Source organism: Sphaerodactylus townsendi, linkage group LG13, assembly GCF_021028975.2.
Source record: "Sphaerodactylus townsendi isolate TG3544 linkage group LG13, MPM_Stown_v2.3, whole genome shotgun sequence".
In the NCBI taxonomy this organism is placed as follows: domain Eukaryota; kingdom Metazoa; phylum Chordata; class Lepidosauria; order Squamata; family Sphaerodactylidae; genus Sphaerodactylus; species Sphaerodactylus townsendi.
In genome coordinates, this window is record NC_059437.1 from 54,613,269 (window position 1) to 54,639,453 (window position 26,185).

Genomic DNA, 26,185 nt, shown 5'->3' on the forward strand with positions numbered 1-26,185 from the left:
TATTGCTGTCCATGGGGGTTGCAGGCTGGGGGGGGGGGGGACATTTCTGAAGGCACAGTCTCAAAACTTTCAGGGTCTCATCAGGAGACTGCCCTGGTGATAAACCCCAGGTTTGGCGCAGTTTGGTTCAGGGGGGCCAAAGTTATGGACCCTCAAAACTGTAGCCCCCGTCTCCTATCAGCTCCCATTGGAAACGATGGGGGATAGGGGCACCCCCTTTGGGAGTCCATAACTTTGGACTCCTTGAACCAAACCTCACCAAACTTGGGGAGTAGCATAAGGACAGACTCCTGATGATATGCTGAAATTTTGGTGCTGATATGTCTAAAAACTTCACCCCCCGTAGGCACCAATGTCCTGGTGCAAAAACAAATTTGGTCGTGGTGGAGTGGCCGCCCATTGGGGGGGGGGGGGCATCCAACTCAGGTTTTGCCCAGGGCTACAGTTTTCCCAGGGCTGCCTCGTTATGCCCTTGCTGTGCAAAATAGCAAAATCCACTTGCAAACAATTGTGAAAGTGGATTGAAAGTGTATTATTCTGCATGTGTGGAAGTGCCCCCAGTTTATTTGTTTTATGGTTCTCAGGTGCCCACTCATGTCAGATAATCTCCTGCCGATTCCTGCTGCTGCCAGCCAACACACACCTGTTTGGTGAGTAGAAGGGAGAGGAGTGACCAGTGAGTGCATGCGAATAACATCACTTCCAGCATGAAACTCTATGGAAGTCATAGAGTTTTGGGGGCAAGAGCTAGAGCATGGAAGTAGGGGTGGGTAGTGTAGTGGCCAAGTTTGCAAATGATACCAAATTATGTAGGGTGGTGAGAACCACAAAGGATTGCGAAGAGCTCCAAGCGGACCTTGATAAATTAGGTGATTGGGCTAAGAAATGGCAAATGCAGTTCAATGTAGCAAAATGCAAAGTGATGCACATAGGGGCAAAAAATCCAAACTTCACATACACACTACAGGGGTCAGTGCTATCAGTCACAGACCAGGAAAGGGATTTGGGCGTCTTAGTTGATAGTTCCATGGGAATTAGGACTAATAAAAGGAAACACTTCTTCACACAACGTGTGATTGGGGTTTGGAATATGCTGCCACAGGAGGTGGTGATGGCCACTAACCTGGATAGCTTTAAAAAGGGCTTGGACAGATTTATGGAGAAGTCGATGTATGGCTACCAATCTTGATCCTCTTTAATCTCAGATTGCAAATGCCTTAGCAGACCAGGTGCTCGGGAGCAGCAGCAGCAGCAGAAGGCCATTGCTTTCACATCCTGCATGTGAGCTCCCAAAGGCACCTGGTGGGCCACTGCGAGTAGCAGAGTGCTGGACTAGATGGACTCTGGCCTGTTCTTATGTTCTTAGCATTCCCCCCCCCCCAAGTGCAATGCCAGTACTACCACATGCCAGTCACTGCCCCCTAACATCCTGGCCACCCAAAACCTGGGTTCAAATCCCTCCTTCTGCCATGGAAGCTTACCTTAGGCCTTCACAAACTCTCAGCCTGGTCTACCACACAGGGTTGTTCTTGTGAGAAAATGAAGGAGGGAAGAACAATGTTCTAAGATACCCAAGTAGGGAGAAAACCCAAATATACATAAATACTTGTGTCATAAAAACATTTAAAGCAATGTAGACCACTGATAATTCTGTCTGAATTACTGAAATTATAAAAAGCCAGGAGATCAATCTTTTAAATAAAATATAGCTCTTGTTCAATTTTGAATATGACTTAAAAGACAGTTGCCACCAAGATCTGATAATATCTATCTGTTTTCATGCCTGTGATGTGGATGGAAATGCCAGCGCTGAGACGTGATGAACTATTAGGGTGAGGAATGAATCAGCAGCATTCAGAATCATACTGCATGCCCTGGCCCAGGAAGCACAACCCACAGAGAGATTATATTAACAGAAAAGCTATCAGATATGGAAGGTGGGGAAAACCTAGGAGGGCCTGCCAAACGGCAGTGGCACTTGTCATCACGATGCAGCCAATGATTACTTTGATTTAATCCGTGCTCCTAACTCCTTCTCAAGTTCTGATTCAAGTCAGCAATGGACATGATTGCCTTCTCAGGGGTATCTTAGCTGATCCACTCCCTGATACAAGATGGCATTGCCAGCAAGCCTTGATATGTAGAGTCAGGAAAGGGTTTTAAAAAGACTAAAAGTGCCTCTAACAACTCAGAAAAGAACAGGAAACTGGTGACGCATTTTTAATACATGCTGGGTGTTCTTCAGCCTGCCACACACTCAAATCTACCTCACAGAGTTGTCAGAATAAAATGGGGCAAATGACCGAAGTTGCTTTGGGTGAGAAAGGTGGGGTGTATGTGAAGTAAAATAAATAAATATTAGGGGCCACTGAAAAAAAGTACTGCTATATATGCCTTCTTGGTGATGGTTTTAGGAATTCCCCTAGGAATTTATTTCTGGTACTCAATGGCACTATTTTGAGACAGTTACCAAAATATATTTAATAAAATCAACTAAATTACATAAAAAGGACAAAGGTCAAAATAATTGGGGGAGAAAGTCAGAAGTAAATGTTAAAACATTAAAAAGCCTTCTCAACGTTGCTGGTCTTGAAGGTGACCCCAGAATTTTTCTGCAACCAACTAATCCAGCTGCTCTTGGCTGTGGGATTCATTTGGACCAGGTCGGCCTTCCCACCCTCCCTACCTCTTCCACTGCTCTGCTGGTCTCGCGCTTAAATTGCACGGTTATTTTATTTCCCTTCTAACGCTACTTCTCCAATTCAATAAAGGTTTCTGGGGAGAAGGGAACGAAGAACGCCCCAGGGCAGACCAGGCGAGGAAAAAGCTTTGGACCAATTCTTCCACGAGGCAGGAGACGGCTGCGATCCAAGCTTGCTGGAGAGTAAGCCCAGCTGAGGTCGTCAGGTTTCCTTCAGAGTAGTAGACCCGGATCGGGGATTTGCGCGTTTTAACCCAACATACTGCAGCCAGCACCCGCAGGATGGGGCGTGGAAAGAAGAGGACGGCGGCTGAGCCAATCGGCTTCCTTCCCCCGCGTCGCCCCGGCGTCTCCTAGCAACCGGCTCCGTCGCCTGGCAACGGAGGACGCTGGCCTGGTACCCGGCGCGCTCGCCACGTGCTGCTGCTACTGCTGCTGCTTTCTTCGGGGGCTCCGGCATGGGCGGCCTCAGCGCCTCCGACGCCTTCTGGACGCATCTGCGCACGCTCTGCCTGGACCAGTTTCCCTGCGGGACTGGGGGCTGGGTAAGGGGAGGGGGCCGAGCGTTTGACTGGGGGCGGGCGGGCGGACGGACGGGAAGGGCCTCTCCCGGGCAAGACTGTCGTTGGCGCCCCTCTTAGGGCACCTTTGCGTCCCTTCTGAACGTATATAGCCCCCCTTTTCTCAAGGTCTTTCACAACAACCCTATGAGGTAGGCCAGGCCGACAAGTGCATTTTCCACTTCACTTTCCTCTGAGTAAAGAAGCCACTGAAGGGACACGGCAGTGACCCTTTGTCCACCTCCCTGGGCCCCCAGGATTTTAACTACCAAGCTGGCCCCATGATCCAACCCTGTAGACTGGGTTGAGATCCGGTGTAGTTGAATGCAGGGCTCAAGCAGTGTGGAGCAAGTATGCTACCAGGGTTTAAGATGGTAATCTGCTGATTAGTTGTGATATTTAATAGTGTCATTGCTTAAAATAATGTTTACTTGATTATTTTAAATTGTCAGCTATGTCTTCAAAAAAACGTTGCGGGCAGCTGTGCATTTCTTACTGCTGCCACTAATGGTTGGGGAGCTTTGCATAGCAAATCTCAGTCTATACCTCTGGCATTGGATTGCCTTTTGACCCCAATGTTTTCTGCTAATATTTCTCTATGGCCATGTGTGGTATGTGGTGTGTGCATGCCTGCATGCGCAGGTTGGGGATACTTGTGACCGGAAATACCAGTTGCCGCATGCCACGAGATTCCTAGCATTGGATACTGTGACAGGCTAATGTGGCCACCATTCTGAAATGTGTGGCAGCTCAAAGAATTAATTCCCCTGTGCAGATACCTCACCTCTTGGATGGAGGTCTTTGGAGATCAGATCTCTCTTTCTCAGCCAATTGCTCTCTCCTCTGAAGTATCTATCTAAATCTCTGAATTCTGCCCATTCTCCAAGGAGCTGAGGAACAACCTTTTGGGACAAATACACCAGGTTTACTTTTTAGGGGTGTTTTAAGGATTCTGGAGACATGCTGCGAAAGTACTTTGAAGACACAAAAATATTTCGTTTGTATATTTAATTATTGAAAATTATTATTTTATTATTTATAAGTTAGTTGCCTTTCTCCCTTATAGGAACGCAAGGCCCCTTACAATGTAAATATTGATAGTTTATTATTTGATGGTACTGTTGTTGCTTGTAAGCCATCCCAAGCAAGACTCTAGAGAAGCAGCATAAACATTTCTTAAACAAATAAGCACTGAATGCTTAATAATAAACAACTAACCAAAAAAAGAATTCTGTCTGTCTTCATCGATGTTATTTTGAATCAGATTGCTGGAGGAGTCACCCACAAGCCTTTGGGTCACTTCTCGTGTTGGGTGGTGCCCCGCCCAAAGTCCTTCTGTCTCTCTCTCTCCCCCTGCCGCCCTCTTCTGTTCTCTCCAGAATAAATCCCGTTTCTCCCAGCGGAAATCCAAAACCACATGGCCCTTTACGCAGCAACGGGCAAGTTTGGCCCTCTGTGACCAGCTCATCCCTCCCACGGAAGAAACTGCAGAATCACTCATAGAGTTCCTGAGATGTCCTGACTCACTGTGGGCCCTGCCACGCGACGGCAGCCCTGAGGACCAGCAACTGAGGGAGCTGGCGGTATGGACTCCGCAGGTCATCCAAGACTCCTTCATTTTCTCCTACTTCAAATCTCTGAGGATCGTCAATAAAGGCGTGAGTGGCCAAGAGGTTTCGTTTTGGGGTCAGGCTGGAAAGAGAGATTCACCCATCCAGCGCCTACCTTGTGTCACTAATCTGTGTTGCTTTTCCTCAGTGTTCCCCCTCTGTAAAATGGGTCTGTGGTGTCTCCAGGAACTTTAGGATAAGTTTGCAAAACTGCAGCTGGTCCCCCAACATAGCAGGGATTGGCATTTGCTTCTGTCCCTCAGGATTTAGAAACAGATGTCTGGATTTGAATTATCTTTGTGCACAGGCTTGCGCACAAAGATGGGGCTTAGAGATCTCCCAGATGGGGCTTAGAGGAATTAGAGATCTCCCAGATGGGACTTAGAAATCTCCCAGAATTTCAACTGCTCTCTAGACTACAAAGATCAGTTCTTCTGGAGAAAATGGTTGATTGGCAGGTGGGCTGTATGACATCACATCCTGCTAAAGCTACTCCTCTTCTCAAGCCCCACCTTCCCCAGGTTCTGCCTCCCAAATCTTCAAGAGTTTCCCAATTCAGCGTGGCCAACCCTATTAAATATTGCGTGATCAGGACTCTTTGAGTGATCACCATCCTGATTGTCTTAGACCACTAAATGATGTCAAAGTTGTGGTTGGTGTCATTTCAGCCAGCGTGGCGTAGTGGTTAAGAGCAGGTGCACTCTAATCTGGAGGACTGGGTTTGATTCCCCGCTCTGCCACTTGAGCTGTGGAGGCTTATCTGGTGAACCAGATTAGCTTGTGCACTCCAACACATGCCGGCTGGGTGACCTTGGGTTAGTCACAGTTTTTCTCAGCCCCATCTACCTCACGGGTTGTTTGAGAGGGGGGGGAGGAGATTGTCAGCCCCTTTGAGTCTCCTTACAGGAGAGAAAGGGGGATATAAATCCAACTCTTTTTCTTCTTCCTCGGAGTGATTGGCTCTCTGAGGGCTTTCTTTGGAAACATCAGTTGTCTGTTGCTAACTCTTGTTTAGGAAATTCCTGTAGATTTGGGGTTGGGACTAGGAAGGCCAGATTAGCAGGGAAGGCTGGGAACTCAACCGTGTATAACGGAATGGAGTTTGTCTTCCAAAACTGCTATTTTTCCCAGGGGAAGTTATCTCTGTCAACTGCAGTAATTGGTAACTCCAGAAGATCTCCAGGTGTTTCCTGGAGGCAGGCAACCCGACCTGGAGTGGGGGCACTGCTCTTGAAGAAGGTCTCTCACAAGCAGAAGGTAGGCCAGATAGTCTTGAGTGCATTCTGATTTCACGGCAATGTATTTTTTTTTTGTACCGTAGGTGAATGAAATCGATGCCAATTTGTTAAAATTTCCCAACCTGGAAGAGCTCATCCTTAGTGCCAACCAGATCAGCAAAATCAACTCTGCCAACCTCCCTCCAACACTGAAAGTAAATTGTTGCATTTCTTTTCGGAGCCTCCATCTTTTTTTGCAGACACTCAGCATTCTGCCTTTTAACTTTTGAAGAATAGTCTTTGTGGGGGTGGGGGCAGTGTGGTCTAGCAGTCAGAGTTTGGGACCAGGACTAGGGAGGCCCAGATTGAAATTCTGACTCAGCTGTTAAGCAAAGTGGGTGACCTTGACTAACTTACCTTACAGACTTGTTGTGAGGATAAAATGGAGGCACGGAGAGCAGCCCGCATGTGAAGAAAGCTACAAGCTGCTGACTTCAGGCTTCTGGCTCCTGCCATGAAAAAATGTTTCCCCTCCCCGCTTCTTTCTTGTTAGTTTAATTTGTTCTCGATGCTCCAGAATGCCCGTTACTTAGTGACCATTTTGCCAGTCCCTGTCCTGATACAGACATTGTGCTTTGAATGCAAAGAGATTTTGCCTCAACTTTTGTAACGTGGACAGGATTGCAATATTTGAAGGGTATTCATATCTTCTGGAATTGAACATGGAGATCGAATTCTCATCCCCCCTGCCTTCCCCTGTGCAGTTTGTAGCTGCCTACCAGGCAGGAATTCTGCATGTTAAGGCTTCCAGGATCTGAGCCTCTTTACACCAAGGCAAACACTGCATTGTTTTGGGCATTGTGAGACTATACTATCTGAGACTTTTAAGGAAACAATAACTGAATGGAAACTCCTGGTGTCCTTTTACCGCTGTGCTATAGAGAGTGTCTTAACCTACTGCATCTGTGTATGGTTCTCCAGTTGCACAGTGGCAGATAGGAAGACGCTCCAAAGGGTGATCACTACTGCACAGAGGATTATCAGCTGCCCTCTCCCCTCCTTGGAAGAACTCTATAATTCCCGAAGCCTAAAAAAAGCCCAAAATATTCTGAGAGACCCATCTCATCCAGCACACTCTCTTTTTGAATTGTTACCATCCGACAGATGATACAGGTCTATCAAAACTAGGACAAAGAGGCTTAGAGACAGCTTCTACTCTAGAGCTGTGGCTATGCTAAACTCTGCGGCTTCGTGTTGATGTGTTTGGGGCTGTGTAGGGATGGGTGGAGAAAGGGGAAAGTGAGGATGGGGTATGAGTCTGAAATTGTGTGCATCGGGGAATGCTGCTGTAAATTTCGTTGTGCGTGCACAATGACAATAAAAATGCTTATGCTTATGATGGGGCAGGCTTCCTCTGTCTGTGGATATCGGGTTAAGTTCATATCCCGTCTATAATGTAAAAACGATGGTATGGCCTGGATCAGGTGGACGCCCAACCTTGGTTGCCCTCCAGAGGTTCTGTTTCTTCTTCTTTCTTCCTGGCAGGTGTTGGAACTTTGTGGCAATGAGTTGGAGTGCTTGAAGGACCTCTGTGCCCTCCCTCCTCCAGAGCTCCAGCATTTGGGTCTTGGTCATAATTGCCAACTGGGCTCGTCCCAGGAAGACTATCTCACCAACACTTACTGGTGAGGCCAAACTCTTGCACCAGCAGGAAGAGCCTGCAGTGTTTCCAGCAGCCATTACATTAATAAGTGGCACACACACACACACACCCCCGCCCGCAAGTAGTCCTGCTCAGATGCTTCTTGGATGGGAAGGGAAAGAACCACCCATAGTCTGGAACCTGCTAGCAATTTCTTTTTAATGGATTCCTTCCAGAGGTGGGATCCAGCAGGTTCTCACAGGTTCCCGAGAGTAGGTTACTAATTATTTGTGTGTGCCGAGAGGGGGTTACTCATTGGTGATTTTGCCACGTGATTTTTGCCCTCCTTACGCCCCTCCTTCGCTCCTCAGCAGTAGCGCGCAGAACTTGAAGCAGTCTAGCAGGAGGTGCACCGGCGTGCGTGGCAGCCTGCGCCTGCGTGCATTCGTTTCCCGTCCAAGGATCGGCGCAATGGCTGCGTCCTTGCCACAGCCCCGCCCAGGAATGCCCCGCCCTTGGAATGCCCGGTCACGCCCCCATCGTGCCCCGCCCAGCCCCATTGGCGCTACGCCACCGTTTGAATCCCACCACCATGGGAACCTGTCACTAAATTTTTTGGATCCCACCACTGATTCCTTCCCTTTCAGGCCAAAGCTTGTCTCTCTCGACTTGAGTTACAACAACTTTACGGACTTGCTCCGCCTCCTCTGCAAACTCAAGACGCTGAAAAAGCTTCGGGTTCTTGTTCTTCAGGGCAACCCTTTCGCTCTGATGCCCGGCTACCGCGGCTTTACCATCGACAGCCTGCCGAAACTCTGTGCCCTGGATGACGACAATATAACCCCCGATGAAAGGCACAGTTTCTTGGGCATCTCTTCCAAGCCAGGTGGGGCTGCCGTGTTTACAGAATCTCTTGCAAAGGCTGGTTGTGAAGCAGTCTGGAGGGAGTGGGGCATCATGTGGGATTGTGGCAAGCAAGGAGGTTCGCCTTTGGCCTCTGCAGAGTCAAGAATCCAAAAAAGGATTTTTTTGAAGATGCCATCCACAGATGCAGGCGAAACATCAGGAGAAAATGCTACTGGGACACGGCCATACAGCCCGGAAAACCCACAACACTCATGGATAGGTATTTCAGCTGCACCTTATCTATCTGATATAACGTCAGCAAGAAGCCGATGGGCTTTTTCTAGGGCTCGCTTCGATGCCTTCCCGTCAGCTAATCTGACGGGACGATTCCAAAATATTCCAAGGCACAGGAGAACCTGTGTGTGCGGCTCAGGGGAAGTAGACTCAGTGTCACATATCTTACTGCATTGCAAGTTACACGAAGGTGAAAGGGAGCTGTTAATCCAACCATTGTTAACTCATCATGTATATCCATTCATAGAAAATTCAGATACAAATTCTGTAAGAATGCTATTAGAAGATCGTGTTTCCGCCATTTCACAGAAGGTAGCTAAATTTTGTATACTGGCACACAACAAGCGTAATTCCTTATTAAGACAAAGAGCTGTACTGTGCAACGAGGACTGTAATAATGCCTGAAGTTAATGTTATTTATCAATAGATTTTATAATGGATTTTACAATTTATATTATATTTTTGTATAGATGGAGTGCTATGTGTTCATGTGTACTCTGATTTTGAACTGTTGGCTGGCCAAAAGGCCTTAATAAATATCTATCTATCCCCAGGGGCGTAACGAGGCAAACTGTAGCCCTGGGCAAAACCTGAGTTGGATGCCCCTCCCATGGGGGTTGCAGGCTGGGGGCGGGGGGCACATTTCTGAAGGCACAGTCTCAAAACTTTCATGGTCTCATCAGGAGACTGCCCTAATGATACCCCCCAGGTTTGGTGCAATTTGGTTCAGGGGGGCCAAAGCTATGGACCCTCAAAACTGTAGCCCCCATCTCCTATTAGCTCCCATTGGAAACAATGGGGGATTGGGCACCCCCTTTGGGAGTCCATAACTTTGGATTCCCTGAACCAAACCTCACCAAACTTGGGGGGTAGCAGAAGGACAGTCTCCTGATGATATGCTGAAATTTTGGTGCCGCTAGCCTAAAAACCGCGCCCCCTGCAGGCCAAAAATGGAAAACCACTAAAATACCCAAAAACGAACCCAGCATTTTGATGCCCCCCGCAAGGTGGTGCCCTGGGCAGCTGCCCACCTTGCCCAATGGGCATGACGCCCCTGTCTATCCCACAACACTCTAGTGATTCTGGCCAGGAAAGCGTTCGAGAATACAATTCGCTGCCAACTTATGGCAACTCTGTTGGGTTTTCAAGGCAAAAAAGGAACAGAGGTAGATGGCCATTGTCTGCTTCTGCATAATGACCCTCGGCTTCCTTGGCAGACTCCTCTCCAAGTATTAACCAGGACTGACCCTGCTTAGCTTCTGAGATCTAAGGAGATTGGGCTAGCCCAGGGGCCTGCAACCTACGGCTCTCCAGATGTTCATGGACTACAAATCCCATCATCCCCTGCCAGCATGGCCAATTGTCAGGAGAGAATGCTGCTAGAACACGGCCATACAGCCCAGAAACCACACAGCACCCCAGTGATTCCGGCCGTGAAAGCCTTCGACAATACATCGAAATCCAGGACTGCTGTGCAGAGGAAGGAAATGATGAACCACCTCTGAATGTCACTGGCCTTGGAAACCCTACAGACAAGGCATAAGTCAGCGGCAACATGACGCACTTTACACACCAAATATCTAAATGTGACCAGTGTTCATTTGAACCTCAGTGGAGAAATGCACAGGAAAATGTGGGTCTAGCAAGATCCTTGAGTGACCTCTTGTGGTCAGATGTTTCATGTCCTCTCCTTAACATGTATCACAGTTTCCTGATCTGTCAAAGCCCAGCTGGGGGTGTTGAGGCACAAACACAGTTTGTGTCAGCAGAATGTCTCCACAGAATCCAACCATCTCATGTCACACCATGTTATTATTCCTTGCCTCAAGCTTTACCCATTAAGTGCATGTTATGTTTAATTTTGTTTTGGCATCTGTTGCATACAAGAGACTTATAGGAATCCTAGAGGGGCTGCCAGGGAAGGTGGGGGGAGCCGTTTCCTTCCTCTGGATACGGAGAGGCGGCCTTTGCAGCCCCTGAGTGAGTCCAGGGGGGGCTGGGGGGGCAGGTGGGGGGGGAAGGAAAAGCAGGGAAAGGTGGGGGTGGAAGAGGTTCGGGCGGCCCCGATCCGGGAAAAGGCGACCCACTGCAGAGCCGGGGGGGTGCGCCCCCTTCCCCCCTCCTCTCTGCACAAGGCCTGGGGGGGCATGAGATCATGCAGCCCCTCCCTCCCTGCATGGCGGGGGTCTCGCGGGGACTGACCTTTGCAGGGGGAGTGGAGGAAAGGGGAATGGGTTGGGGAGAGGGGCTGCTGCGGGTCAGACCCCCTGGCTGGGGGCTCCTCTTAGGGCCAAGCGACGGGAAGCCCCCCGCCCCAGGGAGAGGAATAAGCCGTGGGGACCCCCACCCCCAGTCCTGTCTGGGGTATTCATTCAACGCGTGTCCAAATGGGGAGCATTCAGAGAGTCTCCCTCCCCATCCCCAGGAGGGCAAAGCCCCGAGCAGGGAGCAAAGGGCTGGGGGGGGGGACACAAGGGGGTCCTCCATAAAAATAAATAAATAAATAAAGAGGCTTATAGTGTAAAACTGGTAGAAAAGCAAGAAAGAATTTGGTAGAATGTAACGGCATAAAAGGGGATTTCTGCCCCTTCTCAATTAAAACAGGTTCTCTGCTCTCTCTCTGCCCCTTTTGTAGCCCTGTTGCAGGAGGACATTGAAATGGTTGTCACGATTGGCAAAATCCGAGGCATCCCCTATCCTGTCGTTTCTGAGGATCTGGAGAATATTCCTGAGTTTCCCGTGGTCACTTACAGCTATTACGTGACATATGAGTTTGCCAAAGGTGAAAAACTGAGTTCTGGACGCAAGACTAAGGTATATTTTTGTAAGGGTTTAGTGAGATAATCCTTGACAAGACAGAAATAGTGAGCAACGCCATACAGAACACCATTTAGAAAATAGCGTTGCTTTTATCATACATGGAGAAAGGACCAGATCTTAAATGAACCTCAACACATCTTCCATTCATTTTCTATATATTAAAACTCAACAGTCAGCTTAGCTTCCAGGGCAGTGATGGCGAACCTATGGCACGGGTGCCAGAGGTGGCACTCAGAGCCCTCTCTGTGGGCACGCACACACAGAGTTCATCATGTGGGGGGGAAATTGCCGCTGGGCTCGATTATTAGCATTAAACCTAAGACCTAATTTTGGGGAAGCAGTGTAGGTAACCTTGTTAAGCGCTGTTAAACCCCACTGATTTTCATGCAAAGAACTAAAGCGTGATCCTTTACCTGGGAGTAAGCTTGGTTGCTGGCAATGGGGCTTGCTGAGTAAACCCTCCTAGGGCCGTGATTCACCCGTTGGAAGAGTTGCATGGTTGCTTCAAAGCAAAACCACCCACTACCACCAAGCTTACTCCCGAGTAACACATGCCTCCGAGCCAACTGTTTTTTCTAATCTGAAACCTCAGTATTTGGGTTCAATTGCTGTGTTGGCACTTTGCGATAAATAAGTGGGTTTTGGGTTGCAGTTTGGGCACTCGGTCTCGAAAAGGTTCGCCATCACTGTTCTAGGGAAATTTCTGCCTTGATTTGTCATATTAAATTCCAAAACCTGTCTTGTATCGCAATTCTTTGCCAAATCACAGATATTTTGAATGTGTGTTGGTGCTTTTAAAATGGTTTACAGAATTTTTAATCCGTACTTTATTAAAAGTTTAGGCATTTGGCCTGCCCCGGAGCTATGTGTAAAAGAAGGACCCGGCTTCTAAAATGAATAAATAAATATTTTGCCATTAATCTCAGTGTTCCAATTCTGCCTCCTCGTCTCCCGCCCTCCACCTGAACGAGGCTAAGGGCTATGGTCCCTCTTCTGAATATTCTTGTTTGTCTTGTTATTAGTGATGACAACTTTTGGAGTAACCAATGGATAGTGGTGCTGGATATTTTTCTGTCTCAGGTTGCGACATCCAAGAATAAAGTATCAAGTATGCTGACTGTAGAAAGCCCCTCCCCAGAAGGAGCAGGTAGCAACGTGAGCCCAACTGCGGATGCACCTGTTAAGCCGGACTCACCTGTTAAGTTGGACTCACCTAATATGAGTAGGTAAACCTTGCCAGATGAGAGTGAGAGGTTATACGCAGTAGCAGGAACTTGTCATCTGCATGCATTCTCCAACCCTTTATGTGCAAGGTAGATGCTTGATAGAATCCTGAGAACCCAAGTTCTAATTTGCCTTTTCAGAAGCAATTTTCTAGTCCTTATGATTGCATAGACAAATTTGAGCCTATGGTGGAAGGAATTCCGCCCGTCCTCTATTTGACTTCTGATTTAGATCCTCAGTTATTTCTGACTTTTTCCACAAAGCCCGTGAGCAGGTTAAAACTATTTTAAAACTATCACTGAAACTTGAGATGGGCCATAAATACATCCACCCAACTGTTACAAAGTTAGCAAAGGGACGATTTAGTCTGCCTGCTAAAAGTCAAAATGGAGCACAAGGTGGCATGACTTCACATGCTGGCATCTTTGGCTCTCTGGCAAGTGATTTCCCTTCCTCCATTTATTCTGCAGCTGGTGGTGTATTCCCCTAGCACAGTGATGGCTAACCTATGGCACGGGTGCCAGAGGTGGCACTCAGAGCCCTCTCTGTGGGCACACACAAACAGAGGTCATCGTGCGGGGGGATTTCCCTCCACACACACACATCTAGGCTGGCCTGGACCGCTGGGCTCGATTATTAGCATTAAACCTAGGATGTAGTTTTGGGGAAGCAGTATAGGTAACCCTGTTAAGCGCTGTTAAACTCCACTGATTTTCATGCAAAGAACTAAAGTGTGATCCTTTACCTGGGAGTAAGCTTGGTTGCTGGCAATGTGGCTTGCTTCTGAGTAAACCCTCCTAGGGTCGTGATTCACCCGTTCGAAGAGTTGCATGGTTGCGTCAAAGCAAAGCCACCGACTACCACCAAGCTTACTCTTGAGTAATGCATGCCTCGGAGCCAACCATTTTTTTTCTAAACTAAAACCTCAGTATTCAGGTTAAATTGCCGTGTTGGCACTTTGCAATAAATAAGTGGGTTTTGGGTTGCAGTTTGGGCACTCAGTCTCGAAAAGGTTCGCCATCACTGCCCTAGCACAAGGGGCCATCCCACCACAGGTGGAAGGTTTCTGATGCGGAGGGGAAAACATTACACCTAGCCAAAGTGAGAGCTCTGCAGTGGTTGGGCTGTGTTAGCTGCCAGAAGTGATTGGCTGCTTTGGATAAACTAAAGGGTAACCCCAAAAATACAGGGGAGCAAAACAGTGGTCTAGGGTGGATTTGCCTTTTCTGAAACCTACTTGTTCCTAGCCTAGAATATTATCACAGATAATCCAGCTTTTTAAACAGATGGTTAGCACAGAACTTCCCTAATATTGATAACAAACTGATAGGTCTATAGCTGGCAGGAGATAGAAGGTCACCCTTCTTATGTATTGGGACAATAATTGCAATTCTCCATGCTTGGGGAATCAATCCGGATCTGTCTATTGCGGTGAATAATGACACGAGTAAAGGGGCCCACCAATCTATATGGGCTCTCAGCAGTTCTCCGGGAATAATATCTGGCCTGGATGAAGTTACAATTCTACCTAGATCTTTTTGTTGGAAAGAGTATGGCTGGGGGCTATCCAAGTGAGGCGTACATGGGTTAAATAAGTAAACCTAAATTGGGACGGTTTGTGGCCCTGCTTAGAAAGGTGACGGGGAGGCCTCGTAGATGTAGGCCTCTGTGTCTCACCAGAGCTCATGCTGAAATAACATTTGTAAGTCTTCAAGGTGCTACTGGATTCTTGTGTGATTTTGTGACCTGCTGCTGCTTCCTAGCTGCTGCTTCCTAGCAGTGCATTTTCAACAATCTAGGTCACGGAAGGATCTGTTAGCATGGCAGTGTTGATTAATAATTGACAAGGGATATTGTTGTCCTGAAAAAGTCATCCGATCTTCCACAGGAGTTGTTGCCTGAATGCAGCTTGTTGAATTGCAAATCAAAGCCACCTGAGTTGGACAGGTGTTTAAGTCCCCCCGTCTGGTCTGATAGATGGCCTGTGATGCTGTGGCTCTGATAGGGTTGATCCCAGGAAGGGCAGGTGTGGGGAGGGGAGGGACTTCCAACATATAATGCCATAGAGCAGGGGTCTGCAACCTGCCATGCTGGCAGGGGCTGATGGGATTTGTAGTCCATGAACATCTGGAGAGCCGCAGGCTGCAGACCCCTGCCATAGAGAGTGACCTCCACAGCTGCCAGTTTCTCAAAGGGAATCGATTGCTGCACTATGGAGATCAGACATAATTTGGGGGAATCTCCAGGCCTCACTTGGAGGTTGGCAGCCATCGGATCTAATCAGCAACTGCTCTTCCTGGAAGCCATCTTTGAAACGTAAACAGATGTGTCCAACTGGATCAGACCAGTTGTCAATCTCGTCCAACATGCTGTTTCCTACGACAACCAATCCCTGGCAGGTCTAACAAGCCAGCGGCCGAAGCCTCCCTTATTGTTGGCTCCTAGCAATGGGCATTCAGAAACATACTGCCTCTGAAAATGGAGGTTCCATCTAGCTATTAGGCTGGTAGCCACTTTGACCAGTATCATCTGGTTTGGCCCTTAATATCCTCACTGTCCCCTTTGGGACAGCCATAGAAGGATGTATGGCACACAGCCATTTCAGATGTGTTGCCAAACAGTAAGGATTACACTCTGTTCTTTCTTGTTGTTGTTCCAAAAATGTTTTGTTAAATCTTTATTTTTCTCCTGTCTCCTTAACTTAGCAAATGTTTACTACACCCTTCGGAAGTCCTGGGCAGAGACCACTGAGTGTGAATACAGAAAGGAACACATCACCAAAGACCTGGTTGCTTTGAAGGCCTATCTCCTTGCCGGAACCACCCTGGCAGTTGTGGAAGAAAAGGTCATTTATCCTGTGTAGGGTTATCATCCGCCAGGTGTGCCTGGAGTTATCCTTGAATTGCTGCTGATCTCTAGACTCTAAAGAGATCACTTTCTCTGGAATAACCATAGAGTCTAGGAGAACTGAAGCTAACAGCCACACATGCCAGCCACACATGCAGGCGAAACATCAGGAGAGAATGCTACTGCAACACGGCCATACAACCCGGAAAACCCACAACACTCTACTGAAGAATGTACAGTTACCTGCATGTTTTCCGTGGAAAAGGCAAATAGCAGCTTTGATGTAGGAGGAGCCCCTCCTTTCCCTTTAAGAGCTCGGGTGCAAATGTGTGCATGTGAAGGAAGAGGCAGATGGCAAAGGGTGCTGTTATTGTCTTTTCCCCACCTCGAGCAACAACAGCTGCATGCGAGTTCCTCCTTTGCAGAAAGAGGAAGAAGAGAACATCTGCTGTGGCCCTTTTAAAGAGAAGAATTACAAAAGAGTTACATCAGGATGGAGGGGGCAGCGAGCAGGGCAAGGAACTGCTTTGAATTGCTTGGTGAATGAGGGGTCACTCCCAAGTGACCTTCTGCCTGCCCCTGAATTAGGGTAGCTGCTAAGTATGTCAGCTCAGAGGTTCTGCCTCCCTGCAAAGGCCATCTCCATTTGAACGCTCCATCTGCCGGAGTTTACCAAAAATCCATCAACAGCACCTAATGAAACCCTTTCTTAGGAAGCAAAGGCATTAATGAAGCAACTGGAATTGATAAATAAAAGGGCTTTGGCCGTGGTTCAGTGGCACACGGAAAGCCTCAGATTCAATCTTTGGTATCCCCAGTTTGAAATGTATCAGGAGGTATCAGACCTTTACTTGAGATCCTCCAGGGCCCCTGCCAGTCTGAGTCGGCAGTACTGCCCCTGATGGACCAAGGGGTCTGACTCAGTAGAAGACAGCTTCATTTCTTCAGGGTTTTTAGATTTCCCAGTGTTGCAAATACACAGCAACATGAAACTCACTTTCCTCTATGTTTGTGTTTTTGAATTCCATGATAGCCAAGACTGGAACTTTTTTCTGGTTGGCTGTTCTGGGTTTGTTTGTTTTTTGGGAGTGGGGGGTGCGTGGCCATGGTCTAGTAGTTTTTGCTTCTAATGTTTTGCCCCCATCCATGGCTGGCATCTTCAGAGCTGTGTCACAGTAAGACATAATTCTCTCTGTGCTGCATATTTACCATGACGTGTCTCTAAAGGTGCCAGTCATAGATGCAGGCAAAATGTTAGGAACAAAAACTGCTAGACCATGGGAACCTGCAACCCACAGCCGATTCTGGCCGTGAAAGCCTTTGACAATACTTTTTTGTAGCCTGGCCGTGTTCTCTTTCTTTTCTCCAGATTGTCTCCTGGCCTGTTGAATCGCCAGTGGAAACTCCCAGCAAGAAAGGAAAGGGGAAAGCAGAGAAAGGGAAACCAGAAAAGGAGAAAAAGAACAAAGAGAAAGAAGACAAGGGCAAAGCAGAGAAGGGGAAGCCGAAAGATGGAGGGAAGGTGAGGCTGGACTTGGGCCTGACAGTTCTGCTGAAGCCATAATGTAAGAAAGCCCAGCTGAGGGTTATGCTGCATGATTTTTGCATGACTTGAAGAGCAGCTGCCCGCCTGAGTAGACAATACTGACGGTGGTGGACGGGTGGGCTGGCTCAGTATGAAGCAGCTTCATGTATGGTCAGTGTCTTGCCCCGATCTTAATGGGAGTGTCTTTTGCATGGAGGTTAAATCACGATTTGTGTGCTTAGCCTGCAGTACCTTTTCCTCCAGCAGTGTTCATAACTTTGGCCCCTTCCGCACACGCAAAATAATGCGTTTTCAAACCACTTTCACAACTGTTTGCAAGTGGATTTTGCTATTCCACACAGCTTCAAAGAGCACTGAAAGCAGTTTGAAAGGGCATTATTCTGCGTGTGCGGAAAGAGCCTTTATGTGGTTTCCCTGACGTTTCTCCAAGCGTTCTCAAACCATCTTTGATCTGAGTTCAAGAAAGCACAGAGGAAGAGTGAGGAAACCACAGAAAGACAGCCGATGAACAACAATGTTGTGAGGAAGCTCAGAGAAAACGCACTGGAGTTTGTCACCTAAATGGTGGGGAAACCTCCATGCAGAAGACCCCACTCTACCAAGAAGTGACGGTGCAACATCCCCCAATCCCATTTCACCAGGTCTTTCCCCCGCCCCCCACCGAGTCCCATGCGAGTTCCCAACACTGGGCTATGAACTCCACTCCTGAGGCTGAACTAAATTTCAAGATAACTTGGTGAACGATAAATAGAAGACACTTTTTTGTGACACTCCTACAGGGTAGCAACAAGAAGAAAAAGAAAACAGCCTCCCCCGATTTGCGAAGTGACCCTCCCATCCTGAAAACCCTGGGCTCTGTCCATGTCAACCTCCAGAGCTTGCTAGCAGGAGAGTCGCTGTTGACAACTGTGTGTGATTTTGGCGTCCTGATCACAGAGCTAGGATCTCCCCCCTCAGCTTTGAAAGAGAAGGTACCAGGGACTTGATGAACTTGTGGCCGTGCCACAGCTCAAAACTTGTGCTTTCAAAGAGTCTGCGTGAATGTAATGTCGATTCACAGCTGGAATCAATTGCCTCTTGTGAGATTTCAGAGCTGAGTGGCTGTGGTCTGGTGGTTTTGGCTCCTAACATTTCTCTCTGTAGCACTGTGCTGGGGAGAGAAACACGTCTTACTGTGACATGCCAGCCACAGATGTGGGTGAAACAGTAGGCATCAAAACCACCAGGCCACGGCCACACAGCCTGGAAAACCTGCAACAGCTTGTCTGAGAATCTTCCATCTTGTATTTTGCAACAAATCTCCATTCTCCCTGAAAAACTTTTTTCCCCTCCCCCTCTTTCCCTTTTGCAGGATGGTAAAAAGGCCAAAAATAAAGATAAAAAACCCAAAGGCGGAACGGACACCACGGCAGCTCGTAAATCTCCACCCCCTGCCAAAGGTAACGGAGGCAGCCCGCACAGGACACGTATATCTGTCCTGTTTAAAGACCGAGTCTCCCCATTTTGGTCAGATAACCATCAAGGTAGCTGACAAACAAAAAGTGAAACCCAAAAGTGGAAACAAAGTGAACTGTTCAGGGAGTATTCTCATCTTTGAAAACCTCCATAACCTGCCATTTGGAGGCTGTAGTTGTGCAAAACAGATTGGGGGGGGGGGTGTAAAGCACCCCCAGTTGACAGCTGTTTATGGCAACCCCAACAAGTAGTTTTCAAGTCAAGTGAGGAGCCGAGCTGGTTTGCCACTGGCATCCTTTCCAGAGACCTCCAGCATGGTGTTGTGGTTAAGAGCAGGTGGGCTCTGATGTGGAGAACCAGGTTTGATTCCCCACTCCTCCACATGGGTGGCAGACTCTTATCTGGTGAACTGGATGCGTTTCCCCACTTCTACATTCCTGCTGGGTGACCTTGGGCTAGTCACAGTTCTTCAGAATTCTCTCAGCCCCACCTACCTCACAAGGTGTCTGTTGTGGGGAGGGGAAGGGAAAGGAGTTTGTAAGCCTCTTTGAGTCTCCTTACAGGAGAGAAAGGCAGGGTATAAATCCAAACTCCTCTTCTTCTAAAGGGGCAGAGCTGGGAATCTGATCCGGGAGGCCTTTCTATTGTGAAAGTACAAAGTCAGGGCAGAGTTGGCTTTCCCATCAATGTTCAAATGCATCCCTACCCAGATACTTGCTTGTGCCCAAGGGGTGAGGAAAGAGGTGTATTGTACAGTGAGGCAACTGTTCAGAGATGGTATCAGGCACACAAAGTGCTCCCTCCCGGTTAATTCCCATGAAGGATTTCTAAGGATTCAGCTCCATGAATTTTCAAAGGGAGGTGTTTCCTTCACTAAGTCAGAGATGCTCACAGATCTTCACAGAAACCTCCTGAAAAACAAGTTATGTCTGTAAGTGCTGTGCCCGGAAGGGTCCTGTTTTACACTGAATCGCTTTCTAGGGAAGTGCTGTCTTCCGGCATACATTATTCATGCACTGCATTAAAGGAACTGGAAAATCATATGACTGAACCCCCTGGGACCTAATACTACAAATAAAAACATGACAAGTTGGGAATCAGCATTTGTGGTTTTTTTTAAAAAAGTGCAAGAAGCAGGAAGAATGGCAAACGTTCTCTCATTTTTGTGGAGCCTTGTGTCGGTGCATGTTGCCCTCAAATCACAACAAATGTTGGCAACTCCAACAAGGGGCTTTAAAGGCCAGCGAGGCGTAGAGATGGTCAGCCATTGCCTTCCTCGGCAGAATTTTCCTTGATGGTCTTCCACCCAAGAACTGACCCTGCTTAGCTTCGGAGATCTGATGAAACTGAGTTATTCCACGCTGCATCCTCTTGCTTGCGGAGCCTTCGGTCTCTGCAAAAGACGACCGACTGATCTGAAATTTCAGACGGAGAATAATGAGCGGAATCCAATAATTACTTCTGCGTTTGATTGGGGGTCTGTTGGGTTGTATATTTTCATTTTATATGTAGTTTGCAAGGAGCTTTGAGTCCCCAGTATGGCCGAAAAATGTTTAAACAAACAAACCCTTAAGGTAAAAATGTATTTAGCATTATGGTGTATTGTACAATGAGGCAACTGTTCAGAGATGGTATCGGGCACACAAAGTGCGCCCTCCCAGTTAATTCCCATGAAGGATGTCTAAGATGGGATCTTACAGATTTCTTACACAGTTTATCTTTCAACTCAGAGTCTCCTAAAGGTATGAATTTAAAACAGCGCCGAATGGCTAATATATATTCCGGTCTCATGCATTCACATCAAATCGCTATTGCTTTGTTAAATTGGTTTTCAACATTTTGGGATCCTTCAGACCTTAGGAATGCAGCAGTTCATTTCCTTCCTGCTCACTGGCCTAACATTGCCCTTCTAGTGATGTGAAACCCTCAAACTCAGCAAAAGATAACAACATTTCCCTACCCGCTCATCTTATTTATAAGGGAATGCATGAGGTGTGAAGAGTAAGACAGGTGAAAGGAAGGCATTGGATATATTTTGATATCATTTTGGATCAGTTTTGGATGTAGGAACGTAGGAGGATTAAAAGGGGTAATGAGACACTTTTTTTTCTTTGCAGGGAAAGGAAGGAAACAGGAGTCTCCTAGAGGGGCAGACGCCCAAGTGGTCCAGCCAGTGCCTCTGACTGTGGAATTTCAAATGCAGCACCATAAGTGGAAATCAGCATCACAAATCTTAATAAAATCCCGATTATCTACATAGTTGTGAGTAGCACAGATGTGATTTAATGCAGGAGGACCAGGTGGTGGTTTAGATCTTCAAGAACTGTGTGATGGAGCTTCCTTGGGGGGGCAGGGGGGCCAAGTCATGGAGTCCACCTGTGGGCCCCCAACATAATTTGCAGTTTGGCCTGGTGTGAAAGGAAACATTTTATCTTACAAGTTGCAGCTTTTTCACCCACTAAGCGTAGTTTCACTGGCTTGGGTGTTCAGAGATGTCTGTTGACTACATATTAATAAGGAATCCATGTGGGTTTTGGGGTTTTTTTCAGGGTGGATATAAGTTCTCAGCAGGCCCATAGTCAGGAAATTTCCAGGGCAGGGGGCAAAATTAGTCCAGTGGTGGTCAGCCCATCATTATTTATTTTTGTTATTATTTATTTGTGCTTTGTTATTTACTTATGAATTTTGTACTTGAGACTCCAGGTGTATACATAGCATAAAGCAATGTAATTTAACAGCATAAGGAATCTAATAAGCAATGCAATACAGTTAGGATTTCAAAAATTAGAAAAGTACAAAAAAGTTTCGGACATCTTACCCCCTACCCACCCACCAGCATTTGAAATTAGGACACCTCAGCCCTGCTAACTGCTAATTCTGTTCTAGCCAATTGCACAGAGAATTCACATTTGGAAGATTTATGATAGGATTCGCACCTTTTTACATCAGCCCCTTCCTTTTTTTTCATTGAAAATTTACCTTTGAAAGACTCCTGATTGGGTTTCACATCAATCCCAGAGCTGGGCTGGAGGGGCAGGACAGAGGATTGATGGGGCCCAGCTCCCCCTCCCCTCTTTTTCATCACTTGGCTAAGGGCCTGGGTCTGTGTGAATGGTGGAGAGGGGAGGACTTCCATTCATAAGTGGCCCTCATGCCTCACCTGCATTCTTCTCCTCCCCACACATACACCCCCTCCATCTTGGCAGACTGACAGAAGCCAGGGGTGTGGCTGAGAGTTGCCAACTTCTGGGGGAGGGGAGACTGGAGACCTCTCCGAATTCCAACTGATCTGCAGACCGCACCCCTCACTGATTGCTCCTTTATTTCCCCCAGATATCCCCCTTCCCCTGGAGAAAATGGCCGCTTCAGAAGAGAGGGCTACATGGTACTAGAAGCCCTCTCTCCCGGCCGCTCCAACCCGGGAGTTGGCAACGCTCTGATGCTGGCTGGCTGCTTGGGTGTGTGGAGGGTCTCCTCCTCCACTCTCCTTCCTTGGCTGGGGAGCCGTCCAGGCGAAGTCTTCCAAGGCGACCCCAAAGGCGGCTCCTTTGCTTGGCTGGACTCGCCCCCCCACCCGCTGCAGTCTGCGCGCGCCAGGGCCGAGCCCTCCCCCCGTTGCCATGGCGACCCTGGCCCGGGCCCTGCGGCGCGCCCTCGGGGTCGGCGCTGCCGCGCATCTGTCGGGGACCGCCAGGGCTGGGGCGAGCCTGGCGGGGGCGCGGAGGGGGGCGGGGTCGGCCGGCCGGGCGGGCGGGGCTGCCCGGCTTGCAAGGAGGCGCGCGGAGGAGCCGGCAGCGGAGCGGAGGTAGCAGGTAGGAGGAAGCGGCCCCAACGAGGCGAAGCTCCGGGGGAACCCCATTGCGCTGACCCTTCCCGGGACACCAACCTCCAGGCGGGACCTGGAGATCAGGCTGAACCCCCACCGACCTGCAGAGCGCAGAGATCAGCTCCCCTGGAGAGCGCGGGTGGCTTGGAGGGGGGCGTTGCACCCGGTGAGCTGCCTCCCCAAACCTCCAGGAACTCCCCACCCGGGAGTTGGCAACCGTAGCCTCTTGCCCGGACAAAGGGACGGGGGTCTGCGCCGCCTGCCCTGCTGTGTGCGCCGCGGGAAAGCGCCTCTGGCCGCCTCGCCTTCGCCTCCCCCTGCCCTGTAGCCGCGCAAAGATGGAGAGGCGGAATTGCTGCCTGCCCGGCTGCACCTGCAGCCCCCTCCCCTGCTGGGAAGGAGACCTGATGCTCCCTGCTTAAGGGGTTGGGGGGTGGGTTTGTTTTTGTAAAATAGCCACCCCAAATCCTGCAGATGCTCCGGGAGGAAAGAGCGCCCTGCTCCCTCCGAGGGCTGTCCGGCGTTGTGGGGTCTCTGGCCATCCCCTTTCCTTCTCAGGCAGCACTTCTGACTAGGCGACGCCTGAGCTTACAAGTCTGCTTTGCAAATCGGGATTGCAAAATAATTTTTTTTTTTAAAGCAGATCCACGTTTGGAAGGCATGCCAGTATCCTTGGCCCATGGCACGTAGGTAAAGTGCTGTAAAGTCACAGCCAAGGTATGAGGAGTCTAATAGGGGTTTCAAAGACAGAGATGCGGGGAGTGGTTTGCCCTGCCCGCCCCTGCACAGTGGCCGGGCTACTCCAGAGTGGTGTAGTGGTTAACAGCAGGTGGGTTCTAATCTGGAGAACCAGGTTTTAAATCCACACTCCTGAATTTCTGCTGGGTGACCTTGTGCTCTTCCCAGTTCTCTCAGAACTCTCTCAGCCCTACCTACCTCACAAGGTGTCTGTTGTGGGGAGAGGAAGGGAAAGAACTGTGACTAGCCCAAGGTCAATGGTATTTACTGAGTTAAAAGACAAAAATCTGTGTTGAGGCAAAGTGCAATACGTATAAACGTTTATGTGTACATTACCAAAACCTTTCTGTTGTTTGGTCTAATGCTTTTTCATTTTGCTCCTAGCAGTTAAAGGAAGTTCACTGTGCAATAAGAGATTTCCCTCAATGAAACAAGCATGTGCATAATTCTCTGCTTTAGAAATTTATCTGGCAATTTCTACTGGCAAATACTGAGGAAAGCTTTGAAACAAAGTATATAGCTAGCTTTCTCTCTGTTTGCCTATGCTTCCCCATTACTTTGCCTAATGTTGTTACAATTGATATAAGGTGGACTTTAACCTAATACACCTTGATTACAAATTGGTACTACTACCATATTCTTGCTAATTGAAGCACTATTTACGGTGGGTCATTTTGTTAGTTAAGGCTGTTGTGTGTTGATAAAAACAGTTTCATTATGTGTAATAAATTGCTAATAGGAAAATTGTTTTGTTGTAAGCACATGGTGCTGATTGAACCATTCCGTTGTGTGAAGCATATTGCTAATGTAAGCATGAGTGTTTATGTGTATTGCACTTAGCCTCAACACCGTTTTTTTGGTCTTTTTAACCACACAGGGTGTCAGCCCTTCTTTGGCATTTGAGATGCATTCCAGGATAAGGAAATTTGCCACGTACATTGTGTCCATCTTCTTACTTGCGTGCCTGATGTACTTGAAGAGAGACACCAAGTCGGTTGTGCCTCCAACAACCAAAAAAGCGCACAAGCTACACCAGCATACCTTCCAGCTCCCTCGACATGTGGAGCCCAGCAAATGCATACCCAACCGAACCATTACCAATTCCTCGACCTCCCTCCCCGAGGTTCATCGAGTCTTCTTAATGTACAAACACTGCCGGCACTTCTCAACCTTGCTAAAGCCCACGGGATGTGATGCGGACACCTTCCTGCTGCTGGCTATAAAATCGGCTCCCATCAACATAGATCGCAGGGTGGCCATCAGGAATACGTGGGGGAAGGAAACCACCGTGGGTGGCAAATTGGTCAAGCTGCTGTTCTTGCTTGGTCGCTCAGAGGTCAGAGTTCGGGCTCACTCCCTCCAGCAGCTTTTGGCGTACGAGAGTCAAGAATTTGACGACGTTATCCAGTGGGATTTTGTTGACAACTTCTTCAACTTGACCCTGAAGGAGGTGCATTTCCTCCGATGGTGTGCCGCGGATTGTCCACATGCCCGCTTTGTGCTGAAGGGGGACGACGACGTGTTTGTAAACACCTACAATATTGTTGCGTTCCTTAAAGATCTGGACCCTCAGAAGGATCTTCTTGCTGGAGATGTCATCAGCAAAGCCCGGCCAATAAGAAACACCAACACCAAGTATTTTATACCAGAATTGATGTACCGGGAGCCTTTCTACCCCCTCTACGCTGGTGGCGGTGGCTACGTCATGTCCCAGAAGACGGTGCAACGGCTGCAGTTGACCGTCGAGGACACGGAGCTCTTCCCGATAGACGATGTCTTTGTGGGCATGTGCCTTGCAAAAATGGGTATGACCCCGACTCGCCACGCCGGCTTTAAGACCTTCGGAATCCAGAGACCGTTTAATCCATTTGATCCCTGTCTGTACAAAGAACTTATGATTGTACACAAACTAAGCCCAACCGAGATGTGGGTCATGTGGACATTGATGAAATACGGCAAACTTAGATGTGCCACGTCAGTAGCTCACAAACGGTAGAAGCGGTTTGAGTGCCTCTGGCAAATGAAATGTAACCGAGACTTTGACAGGAGTTGGCTTAAACGGTTATTCGCAGATAACTGTAAAAAAAAAGTTAATCGTGTATGGTAGGATAACTTTTTCACTGATTCCTTTTCCCCTCCCCTAAAATAATTATTTATAGAAGCCTCAAACAGCTGGAACCAGAGCCGGTCCAGTTTCTGGTTCTGCTGCTTGGGATATGCATCCTGCTGACTTTCGGGAGAAGGTTTCAACCTGCAGGGCGATTCTAATTGTATGGGCAAGTCTGGTGAATGTCAGTAGGTAAGAGCTCTTTTGGGAATGGGATGGGGTGGAAATATGAAAAATAAATAAGGCAAGGGTGTGCTGAACTCTTGCTGCTAGAATCAGATGAATGTGTCTAGAATGTGTCTACGGTTGTTCATATTTGGGGGCAGGCTGCTGCATGGGGAGCTACATTAATAAACTGGCCCACCGTCCGCTCTTTTAGCCTGTCAGCAGACCAAACACAATTGTTAGCCATCCACAAGGCAAAGCTGTGTGCTGTGTTACAGCAGTTATGGACAACCTTTCAGCTTTCAGGGAGCAGCAGTGGCTAAGAGCAGGTGCACTCTAATCTGGAGAACTGGGTTTGATTCCCCGCTCTGCCACTTGAGCTGTGGAGGCTTATCTGGAGAAGCAGATTAGCCTGTGCACTCCACCACATGCCAACTGGGTGACCTTGGGCTAGTCACAGTTCTTCAGAGCTCTCTCAGCCCCACCCACCTCACAGGGTGTTTGTTGTGGGGGGGGGGAAGGGAAAGGAGATTGTAAGCTCCTTTGGGTCTCCTTACAGGAGAGAAAGGGGGGATATAAATCCAAAC

The 26,185-nt window shown here is 48.3% G+C and overlaps 2 protein-coding genes across 2 annotated transcripts; both read left to right on the forward strand.

The window, feature by feature from the left end:
- The first annotated feature begins 566 nt into the window (after window positions 1–566).
- On the forward strand, window positions 567–24,328 carry LRRC43 (leucine rich repeat containing 43). The gene is made up of 14 exons (XM_048515005.1): window positions 567–650; window positions 2,772–3,246; window positions 4,641–4,919; window positions 6,193–6,303; window positions 7,634–7,773; window positions 8,378–8,616; window positions 11,506–11,684; window positions 12,771–12,912; window positions 15,620–15,759; window positions 17,131–17,283; window positions 18,087–18,278; window positions 18,659–18,746; window positions 20,880–21,024; window positions 24,204–24,328. The coding sequence occupies exons 2-13, from the start codon at window positions 3,160–3,162 to the stop codon at window positions 21,020–21,022; spliced, it is 1,893 nt and encodes a 630-aa protein (XP_048370962.1). The 5' UTR covers window positions 567–650; window positions 2,772–3,159; the 3' UTR covers window positions 21,023–21,024; window positions 24,204–24,328.
- B3GNT4 (UDP-GlcNAc:betaGal beta-1,3-N-acetylglucosaminyltransferase 4) lies at window positions 24,231–25,322 on the forward strand. The gene has a single exon (XM_048513871.1). It carries the CDS (start codon window positions 24,231–24,233, stop codon window positions 25,320–25,322), a length of 1,092 nt encoding a protein of 363 aa, XP_048369828.1.
- Window positions 25,323–26,185: the final 863 nt, after the last annotated feature.

Bases quoted from the DNA above. Each gene is read 5' to 3' on its own strand.
- LRRC43 (XM_048515005.1), top strand. From the start codon at position 3,160: ATGGGCGGCCTCAGCGCCTCCGACGCCTTCTGGACGCATCTGCGCACG. The intron at 6,304-7,633 runs GTAAATTGTTGC...TCTTCCTGGCAG, and splicing joins ACCTCCCTCCAACACTGAAA to GTGTTGGAACTTTGTGGCAA. The intron at 7,774-8,377 runs GTGAGGCCAAAC...CTTCCCTTTCAG, and splicing joins TATCTCACCAACACTTACTG to GCCAAAGCTTGTCTCTCTCG.
- B3GNT4 (XM_048513871.1), top strand. From the start codon at position 24,231: ATGCATTCCAGGATAAGGAAATTTGCCACGTACATTGTGTCCATCTTC.